Source organism: Ursus maritimus, unplaced genomic scaffold, assembly GCF_017311325.1.
Source record: "Ursus maritimus isolate PB19 unplaced genomic scaffold, ASM1731132v1 scaffold_14, whole genome shotgun sequence".
Taxonomy (NCBI): Eukaryota; Metazoa; Chordata; class Mammalia; order Carnivora; family Ursidae; genus Ursus; species Ursus maritimus.
Genome location: NW_024423786.1, coordinates 52897448 through 52907602, shown reverse-complemented (window position 1 = coordinate 52907602; position 10155 = coordinate 52897448). Strand labels below are relative to the sequence as shown.

General features: G+C 53.4%; 1 protein-coding gene across 1 annotated transcript; it reads left to right on the top strand.

Moving 5' to 3' along the window:
• The first annotated feature begins 1141 nt into the window (after positions 1-1141).
• Positions 1142-4299, top strand: TNFSF9 (TNF superfamily member 9). Its single transcript, XM_040629478.1, has 3 exons — positions 1142-1387; positions 1875-1905; positions 2876-4299. The coding sequence occupies exons 1-3, from the start codon at positions 1142-1144 to the stop codon at positions 3358-3360; spliced, it is 762 nt and encodes a 253-aa protein (XP_040485412.1). The 3' UTR covers positions 3361-4299.
• Positions 4300-10155: the final 5856 nt, after the last annotated feature.

The following is a 10155-nucleotide window of genomic DNA, read 5'->3' as shown; positions in this document are numbered from 1 at the left end:
AACAAAATAGAATGCAGGGTAACCATCGCATAATGATTCTGTTGAACCCAAATCCCGACACCCCGCCCCACCCCCACCCCGCCCCGGCCACTTCCCAGCTGCCAATCCGTGCAGCGCTGATAGATAAGTCCCTTGCCGGGCCAGTGTTCACTCGGCCAGGCCGGCTCCGCTGGGCTTCTGGAGGAGGCCAGGGCTTTCCCAGTGCTGCCTGTGTCTCAATATATGGTCGCTTCCTCTTTTGGGTCCAAGTTTTCGGGCCTGCTCTGCTCCTCCTCTCACCCCGCCTCCACCAGGGCAGAGTGAACGGGAAATTTGAGTTTCCTCTGCTTTAGCCAAGACTGTCCCTTCCCTATCAGGGGGATTTCTCTACCTGGACTCTCCAGCCTTCTGCTTGTGGGGTCCAGAAGGGGCCCCTGACGGGAAGCCTCCAGATGGGTGGGTGGGGGCAAGCCAGGGAAGGCCCAGGGCTCCCGGGGAAGGTGAGGGAGGGTGGGGGGAGGGCTGAGCCTGCCACTCAAGGTTCCAACTGGGGGGCTTATACTCCAGAGAAGGGGCTGAGGCCTGGCTGTTTCCTGACCCTTCTGCAGATATGCTGGATTTAGGGGAGTGCTGGGGGAGCCGCAGTGATGGGGGGCTAGGGAGTGGCAAGAAGGAAGGGAAAGAGACGGGCTGAGAGACCAAGAAATCGAAAATCAGAGAGTCGGAGACATAGAGAGACAGGGAGAGACAGAGAGACAGAGACAGATGCACGGAAAAAAATGAGGCCCAGGGATGGAAAGATTCCCTGAGACCTCTTACAGTGACAGTCCACAGAGACGGGGACAAATGAGAGGCACAGAGAGGCACAGACAGGAGGCGAGGCAGAGCTACAAAGAGACACCCAGAGAGACAGAGGCGGAGAGAGATCCGGGAGACACGGGAGGGAGAGAACTAGGGACAAAGAGGAAACGGTGGGGTAGGCCTTGGCGGGCGAGAAAGGAGATGGAAATCGGAGAGAGATTCAGAGAAGAGAAAGTTAGGGAAACTTCAGACGGAAGGCGGGGCGCCGGCATCCCCACCCGCCCCGCCCCGGAAAACGCGGCTTCCTGAGTTCTATAAAGCGCGGGGCCCCGGGCCGGGCTGCAGCCGCCAGCCGCCGGCCATGTGCCCCCGTACCGACGCCGCCGCGGACCCCGAGGCCCAGCGGCCGCCCGCGCCCCCCCGCAGCGCCTGCAGCCCGCTGCCCTGGGCCCTGAGCGCCGCGTTGCTGCTGCTCACCGGCGTCTGCGCCTTCTGCGCGCTCCGCGCCTGGGACGCACCCCGGGCCCCCGCCGCGCCCGGCCCCCGGCTCCCCGGGCTCCCCGAGGACCTGCCCGACGCCGGCGCCCGCCTCCCCGACTCTCCGCAGGTGAGATGCGCCCGGAACCCCTTCTCCCACCCGGACCCCCGAGAGCACCCCTTCTTTATCCAGGACTTCGGGGGGCACCCCCGTGAGGCTCCATCTGCGTTCCGGGCCCCAGAGGGTAACCCTTTCTCCATCGCGGACCCTGAGGTCTCTTATCTCCAACCGTAAAGGGGACTCACGTTCTTTCCTGACTTCCGGAAAACCTCGCTTTTCTCCCAGGCCCTTGGGGTCGCCCCGTTTCCTTCCCAAGGGCCCTTGGAGGGAATCGCTCCTCTTTTCTCTGCTGAATTTCGAGGTTCTGTCCTTGCAGACCCCAGGGGTTGGGGCAGGTTGAACCACCAGCTCTGGGTGCGCGTGGATGCTGGTGTATTCATCTGCAGCACGTGCGAGGTCTAAGGACCGCACAGACCCCCGGAACCCTCGCTTTCCAGGGGGCGGCGCAGCAGGACCGGGAGCCTCCACCCACTTTCCGCCTTTCCTCTCTCCGCAGGGCGTGTTCGCGCAGCTGGTGGCCCGAGATGGTAAGTGTCCCGAGGTCATTCCCCTTGGGCGCACCGGGCGGGGGTGGCAACAAGGCGGAGGAACCCCGGGACAGGGAGGCCTCCTCTTCCTCCATCTGACCCTCTTCTCCTTCTCTCTAAAAGCTGTCCCCTCACCTCTTTGAACCTCCACTGTCTTCCTGACCTTCCCATGACCCTCTCATGGTGCCGGATTTTCCTCCTCTGACACCAAATGTACCTACATCAGGCTCCCTCCGCCCCCTCCCCGCCCCCAGACCTGGGGCTTGATCCCACAGATCCCACCTGCTCTTGTCTCTCCTGCTGGGCTCTGGGAGGTCCGGGCCCTCACTCCTCACCCACGTCCCCCCCACCTTCCCTCCTTCTGGAGATCTCCTTCGAACTCCTTTCCCCTTCCAGACTCTTCCTCCCTATCCTCTCCCCTCCCTTCCCCTCATCCTGCCCCTTCCTCACTCCTCCCCATCCCTTCCCCCTCCCTTCTTCTTCCTCTCCTTCCCCACTCTCCCCTCCCCACCGCTTCCCTTCTGTCTTCTCCCCCTTCCTGACACTCTCCCTTCCACCCCCTCTGTCTCTGCTGAGTCCCCTCCAGGCTGTGCCACCTCCCCCATTCCCCTCACCTCCCTGCCAACCCCCTTCCTTCCCTCCCCACCCCCTTCCTTCCCTCCCCACCATGCTCTCCCCAGTCAGACTGCCACCTTTGGCGTTGTATCCCCTCCTCAAGCTTCCTTCTGCTTTTCCCACCCTGCACCCTCACTCTCCCTCCTCAAGACTGTCCTCCCCACCCTCCCCTCCCTCGGAGTCCTGTTCTCCCTTCCTCCCTTCCCTCACCAACGTCACCTCCCCCTGGAAACCTCTTCCTTCCTCTGTCCCTCTTCAGCTCAGAGCCCCAGCACCCCAGCACCTGTCCCCAGGGCTGCCCCCCCCTGCTCCACAGCCACACTCAAGGAACCTCCCCCTCTTTTTCCTCCCTCAGTACAGCTGACCGAAGGGCCCCTGCGCTGGTACAGTGACCCGGGCCTGGCGGGCGTGTTCCTGGGGCCGGGCCTGAGTTACGACCAGCACAGTCGGGAGCTGACGGTGGCAGAACCCGGGGTCTACTATGTTTTCTTGCACCTGAAGCTGCAGCGGGTGGTGCCCAGCAAAGGCTCCGGCTCCATCTCCGCGGCCCTGCACCTGCAGCCTCTTGGTGTCGGGGCGGAAGCCCTGGCTCTGACCTTGGACCTGCCTCCTCCATCCTCAGAGGCCCGGGACTCGGCAGCCGGTTTCCGGGGCAGCCTACTGCACCTGCGCGCCGGCCAGCGCCTGGGTGTTCACCTGCGGGCTGAGGCTGGGGTGCACCTCACCTGGCAGCTCGCGCAGGGGGCCACGATCTTGGGCCTCTTCAGAGTGGCCACCAAAGTCCCCACTGGACTCCCCTCATCATGGCCCACTGGGTCCCCGTCCCTGGACCGAGACTGAATGCTGCCTTCTTTCTTTGGGGCTCTTGGTGATGGAAGCCCTGGCGACTCTACCTCACCTGGCTTGGCAGGGGTCCCCGCTGCTGACCCCCTCCTCGAGGACTCTCCAAGTCACTCTCCCATTCTTGCCCTAAGTCGAACTTCTGGTATTTATTCTGAGCCGGGCTCAACAGTGTACTTTATATTAATCCGTTCCATTTATATTTATTGAACATCTGCTGTATGCAGGGCCCTGTACAGGGCTGGCGAAATGTCAGCAAACAAAACAGATAAAAAGAAAATCTTTATTTATGTTAATATATGAGAAATAAAGACTCATCCCCAGCCGTGTGCTGGCATTCAAGGGGGCTCGTCTTCGGGGGTCCCTGCGACTATGCTGTGCGAGCTTCATTCACGCAAGTGGTTCCGAGCATCTCCTGTGTGTCAGGCGCTGTTTTGGTGTTGGGGACACAACCTGGGAACAAGACAGACAGACAGCCCAGCTTTGGCCAGGCTGGCCATCAGGCATACCCGCTTGGCACTAGGACTGTGACTGTGTGTGACCCTGTGTGACGGGACCGTGTGGGAGAGTGTGCGATGGTGCGTGGCACTGGCTGATCTAATACTTACAAACCGACTGACCACGAAGTATTGAACCCCGACTGTATGCCAGACAGCGCGAGGTATCTTATTTGAGAAATAACGACCCTATGCTTTCGGGACTTGGTCCCCGTGTTGTCATTCTCTCTGCCGGTGACGTGACCCACTTGAATCTGCACGGAGGAAGTACTGTGTAAATGCCATCATGCAGGACCTCGCTTGTTCGGTGACCTCAGGCTGGTAACTTAAAATTGGCCATGGGTGTCTGCAAATGCTTCGGGTTGGTTTCACGTACTGTGTGCAGATCACCTATTTAAGACAGTGATGGAGAAAGTGTGGATTAAACATGCAGATTAAACTCGAAAGTGTGTCTTGTCTTGAGCCGTGACGTTGTGAATAGCACATGAGAAATTGAGGAAGTATTTGTCTTGTGCTTTCAGACAATCTGATTTAGCAAAGAAGTTGCTCAAGATGACTGACAAGCAAGTGAAGTGGGGACATCTTTGTTGTTCCAGTTCATTTTAGTCTTTAAAGGAACATACCAGCCTTGTCACTTGGAGCCATACGAGGCTATGTGTACAAGCCTGGGAAAAATCAAAGACCGCATTCTGTAAGCATTGACTATGCAATTTGCAATGGAGAGTATTTTACAGGGGCACCTGGGTGGCTCAGTTGGTTAAACATCTGACTTTTTTTTAAAGATTTTATTTATTTATTTGACAGAGAGAGACACAGCCAGCCAGAGAGGGAACACAAGCAGGGGGAGTGGGAGAGGAAGAAGCAGGCTCCCAGCGGAGTGGGGAGCCCTATGCGGTGCTCGATCCCAGGACCCTGGGATTATGCCCTGAGCCAAAGGGAGACGCTTAACTGAGCTACCCAGGCGCCCCAACATCTGGCTCTTGAGTTCAGCTCAGGTCATGATCTCAGGAGTGTGGGATCTGTGTGGGCTGTGCACTCAGTGGGGAGTCTGCTTGGGATTCTCTCTCCCTCTGCTCCTCCCCCAGCTCATGTGCACGTGCTCACGTGCTCTCTCTCTCTCTCAAATAACTAAATAATTAAAAAAAAAAGAGTATTTATTTATTTATTTATTTATTTATTTATTTATTTATGATTTTATTTATTTATTTGACAGAGAGAGACAGCCAGCGAGAGAGGGAACACAGGCAGGGGGAGTGGGAGAGGAAGAAGCAGGCTCCCAGCGGAGGAGCCGATGTGGGGCTCGATCCCAGTACTCTGGGATCACGCCCTGAGCTGAAGGCAGACGCTTAACGACTGAGCCACCCAGGTGCCCCCATAAAAGAGTATTTTAATACATTTTTTGTAGATATATGCTGCACATTTTTGCCAGCCAAATTTGTAATAAACGCACATCCTCATTTTTGCCCCTCTGGAGAGCCGGTTGTTAGACATTTGCTAGTACACTGTCTCCAGCCCAGCCAGTCCCCCCAGCGCCGTAATTTCTCCACCATGCAGATCTGACTGCTGGTCCCTATAAACCAGCTGGGTCTTGGCTTCTTACACAGGACAAGAGAAGCTAGGGTGGGCAGAGAAGTCTCCAGAGAGCAGGGGACGTAGATAGGTCTTAGGAGGAGGGATGGGAATGAGGGAGGCAGAGGGGGGAGAGTGGCCCACACTGGCCAGACACAAGGGTGTGGGACGGGCAGTGAAGATGCGGACGTGGAAGTGAATGTTGTTTGCCTGACCCATCTCTACCCTTTCTCAAAGAATCCCTCCTGAGTGGGCAGGACTGGCATTGAGCTGACACCTGTGAGCATCACCCTGATTAGGAATTAAATTATTGACCTAGTTCTAGGGGTGCCTGGCTGGCCCAGTTAGAAGAGCGTGTGGCCCTTGATCTTGGGGTTGTAAGTTCAAGCCCCATGTTGGGTGTCGAGATTACTAAAAAAATAATAATAATAAAATAAATAAACTTTAAAAAGCCCACAAAAAATAAACTGTTCCATACTAGTTGGGTGTCGCATGAAAAGGAACTATGTGCAAAATGGCAAATCTTCAGGAGCTGTAAGATGGAAGAAAAAGGCCTACAAGGGCAGCTTGATGAGACATGGTTTATTAAGGGGACTTACAGACAGAAGCCTGTTTTGAGTGGCTGCAAGAGGAGCAGATCCCTGAAACCCCCTCCCCCCGTCAGACCTGCTAGAGGCTGGGAGTCCATACGGGGGTGGGGGGGCACTCAGAAGGAGACTGTTTGAGAATAGGTGTGTCACAGTCATGTCTCCAGAGCAGATCAAGGACCCAAGATACTCAAGGATGTGGTTAAGTAAAAGGGAAAGGGTGTGGGGGGGGGGGTGCTGTGCTTACGAAGGCTTCAGGTCAGAGATGTCTTCGTGGCCATTTGTCCAAGATGGCTTCAGGCCGGTTCACATATTGGCAAATGACTGTTACTCCCCGCCCCCATTGCTACATGCTTGCTCTGGACTTCTAGGATGGCCCTTGCCATCCAAAACCTCCCACTTGGTTCACCTCCAGGGTTGGCGGGGGAAGGGTGCTCCCCAGAACACTCGGTCCAGGGGCCAGCAACAGGCTAACCTAGTTCTTGCCTATTTGAATAGCACCAGGTGATGCCAGTCCTCCCACGCAGCTGATTGGGCCAGGGCGGACACATGACTCAAGCTGGGCCAATCATATCTCCTCCACAAGAACAGGGGCAGTCCTGGCTCTACCAACTGTCCTGGTCAGGATTTGGAAGCTGTATGTGAGAGAAGCATGGAGGGAAGCGTGTGCGGGGCGGGATTCACAGATGAGACCATAAAGCCCTAGAGAGACAGAGGAGCTACTAGCCTCTTCCTGGTGACGTGGAATGCCCTAGTGGATTAGTTTCCTAGGGTTGCTCTAACAAAGTATGGTAGGGGCACCTGGGTGGCTCAGTGGGTTGGGCCACTGACTGGACTTCAGCCCAGGGGTTGATATCAGGGTCGTGAGTTCAAGCCCTACCTTGGGCTCCAAGCTGGGCGTGGAGCTTTCTTAAAACAAACCAAAAACAAAGTTCCATAAACTGGGTGGCTTAGAGCACCAGATAATTTTCCACCAGTCCTGGAGGCCAGAAGTCCAAAATCAAGGTGTTGGCAGGGCCATGCTCTCTCCAAAGGCTCTAGGGAAGAATCCTTCCCTGCCTCTTCCAGCTTCTGGTGGATGGCGTTCCTTTCCTGGCTTCTGCATTACTGCCATCTCTGCCTCCCTTGTGGCATGTCTGTTTTCCTTCTGTGTGTCTCATCTGTTTCTCTTCTACTCTTCCTATAAGAACATTGCACCTATTGGATATATGGCTCACACTACTCCAGGATAACCTCATCTTAATTTAACTAGTTATATCTGCAAGGACCCTATTTCCAAATAAGGTCATATTCTGGGGTTCCAGGAAGGGCATGAAAAACATTTTTTTGGGGGGGGCGGGACACTATTCAACCCACTACATTTAGTATCTGTCCTTGGGGGCCATGAGAAACTTGAGTGTCCTTTCATGAATTTCCTTCTGGGGTGGGTTCTGTTCCATGCTGTCCAAGGATGCAGGCTCTCAAGGCTGTTGGTGCGTTTCTTGGTAGTTTTGGTATCTGAGAGTCTGTCCCGCTTCCTGGGTTATATGGTTTTGGGAGTGTCCCACAGCAAGGATGCTTGGGCCCCATAATGTCATAGGATGTTACCAAGACCCAAGATATACAGATGGAATTCTACAACAGTGACAGAACTACAGCTGATGTTTATTGATGCTTACTGGTCCTAGGCACTAATTGCTTTACAAAGACTCCAACAGGAAGGTACTATTTTATTTTCATTCGCATTTTATAGGCAAAGAAACTAAGGCCCAGGGAGGTTAGCCCAATGTCACACAGCCAATAACCTCGAACCCTGGTCACTTCCTCTTTTTTTTTTTTTTAAGATTTATTTATTTATGTATTTGACAGAGAGAGAGCACAAGCAGATAGGGTGGCAGGCAGAGGGAAAGGGAGCCTGATGAGGGACTTGATCCCAGGACTTCAGAATCATGACCCAAGCTGAAGGCAGATGCCCAACCGACTGAGCCACCCAGGTGCCCCCCCCCCCAGTCACTTCCAAGTGACCTCATAGAATACAGAAAAGTTTGGGCTGAATTGTGTGCCCCCCCCAGATTCATATGTGGAAGCGGTAACCCCCAAGACCTCAAAATGTGACTGTATTTGGAAATAGAGTCTTTACAGAAGAAGTAATTATGTTCAAATGAGGTCATTAGGCTGGGCCCTAATCCAATATGATCAGCGTCCTTGGAAATTTGGAGATAGGCATGTGTGTGCACACACATAGAAAATGCCATGTGATCGTGAAGATGGATATCTACAAACCAAGGAGGGTCGGACCTGGAGCAGACCCCTCCCTTGCAGCCTCAGAAATAACCAATCCTGACAACACTTTGATTTTGGACTCTTGGCCTCCAAAACTGTGAGCGAATAAACATCTTGTTTAAGGCACCCAGTTCGTGGTACTGCGCTGTGACAGCCCCAGCTGACGGATACAGAGGGTTACGGGAGTTGATGCATTTAATACACGCCCAACGCACAGCACCAGGCTGTCGGTAAGCACTCAGTACATTTCACGCCAACATACACATAGAATTCTACAGTGTCCCCAGGGGCTCGTAACAAAGAAACAACGATTCAAAGGAGAGCGGTTACAACGACACATCTGTGATGTCATAAATACACTCTTGCCAGGATGGGGGTTACAAAGTTACAGAGGCAATTTTGGAAAGATGTGGTGTTATAAGGACAATTCCAGATACATAATCCTGCATCCAGAACCATAAAATCCGCAAACAGAAAAATTTTCACAGCTCCTTTAGCAGCCTGAATGGACTGAACCCATGTGAAGGTGTTTATGTTCTTTATGTATTCTTCAGCTGAAATATGCATATAATAAGGATGTTAATATGCTTGATTATTGGGGGCTGTCCCAGAATGTATGGGATATATATATCCCATATATATGTGTGTGTAATTTAGTATGAGACCCTTTAATACATACTTAATGATGTAATATATGTAAGTAATATATATATGGTATACGAGTCTGCTTTATTACTCACAGAAAACACCTCACTTCTGTCTCTTCTGGTCGCCGAATCTGTGGAGGCATTTCCCAACATCAGCAAGCAATTTTCAGCCACCAGCAAGGTGTCCAAGAATCCAACTCAACTCTGACACTCTCTACCCAGAGAGAGCATCGGATCCCACAGGTTAAGTGCTCAGTTTCCACAAGACCGTCTTCCCCATTCCTCACTTCAAATGCTGGTCACAGATCTAAGTTGTCACCTGTGCCTCTGAACAACCAGTGCTAGGTTGCAGGTTGCAATGATCTCTTCCTTGGGCTTGATTAATTTGCTAGAGCTGTTCCCAGAATTTAGGGAAACACGTTTGCCAGTTTATTAAAGGATATGATAAGGGCTGCAGAGTTAACACCAGATGAAGAGGTCTGGAAAGACCCTGAGTGCAGGAGCTTCTGTCCCTGTGGAGCTGGGATGTGTCACCCTCCTTGTGTGGTTGTGTTCGCCAACCTGGAAACTCCCCAAAACCTCTACTATTGGGATGCTGTGGACGCTTCCTCACGTAGTCATGATCAACCATAAACACTGTTTCTAGCCTCTTTCCCCTGTCTGGAGGTTGGGGGTGGGATGGAAAATTCCAAGCTTCTAATCGTGGCTTGGTCTTTCTGGTGACCAGCCCCCACCCAAGAGCCATCCAGGAGCCCAACCAGAGTCACCTCATTAGAACAAAAGATGCTCTTAGTGCTCTCATCACTTAGGAATTTTCTAGGGTTCAGGAGCCCAGTATCCGGGGTGTGATCAAAGACATATATTTATGTCATATTACCAGTGTCAGTTCTGGATTCCAAAACATATTTGGTGTCTAGGGCTTGAGATCAGGGACTGTGAAATTGTATGAGGGACTGGGATGTGAATCGGGACCGTTTACAAGAGGTGGGATGTCACAAATGGGGATGGCCTGCTCACACCATCGCAGTGGGAGTACCCCTTGGGGGGGGTGTTTCTTGTCTAGTTTCCTCAGACTTTTCAAGCTGGATTTCCCACCTCTCTGCGAAGAGTCAAGGCTGGTTCTTGTCCCTCTCTTGCAATCCATGGGCTCTGGCTGTCTGCCCAGGAAACTCCTGCTACCCAGGATGGGGACGAACAGAGACCCCCACCCACTCCCCACAAAGCAGCGCTGTC

What these genes read in the sequence shown, in the direction of transcription:
- TNFSF9 (XM_040629478.1), top strand. Translation starts at nt 1,142, where the DNA reads ATGTGCCCCCGTACCGACGCCGCCGCGGACCCCGAGGCCCAGCGGCCG. An exon ending in GCCTCCCCGACTCTCCGCAG is followed by an intron (nt 1,388 to 1,874) that starts GTGAGATGCGCC and finishes CTCTCTCCGCAG; the next exon opens with GGCGTGTTCGCGCAGCTGGT. An exon ending in GCAGCTGGTGGCCCGAGATG is followed by an intron (nt 1,906 to 2,875) that starts GTAAGTGTCCCG and finishes TTCCTCCCTCAG; the next exon opens with TACAGCTGACCGAAGGGCCC.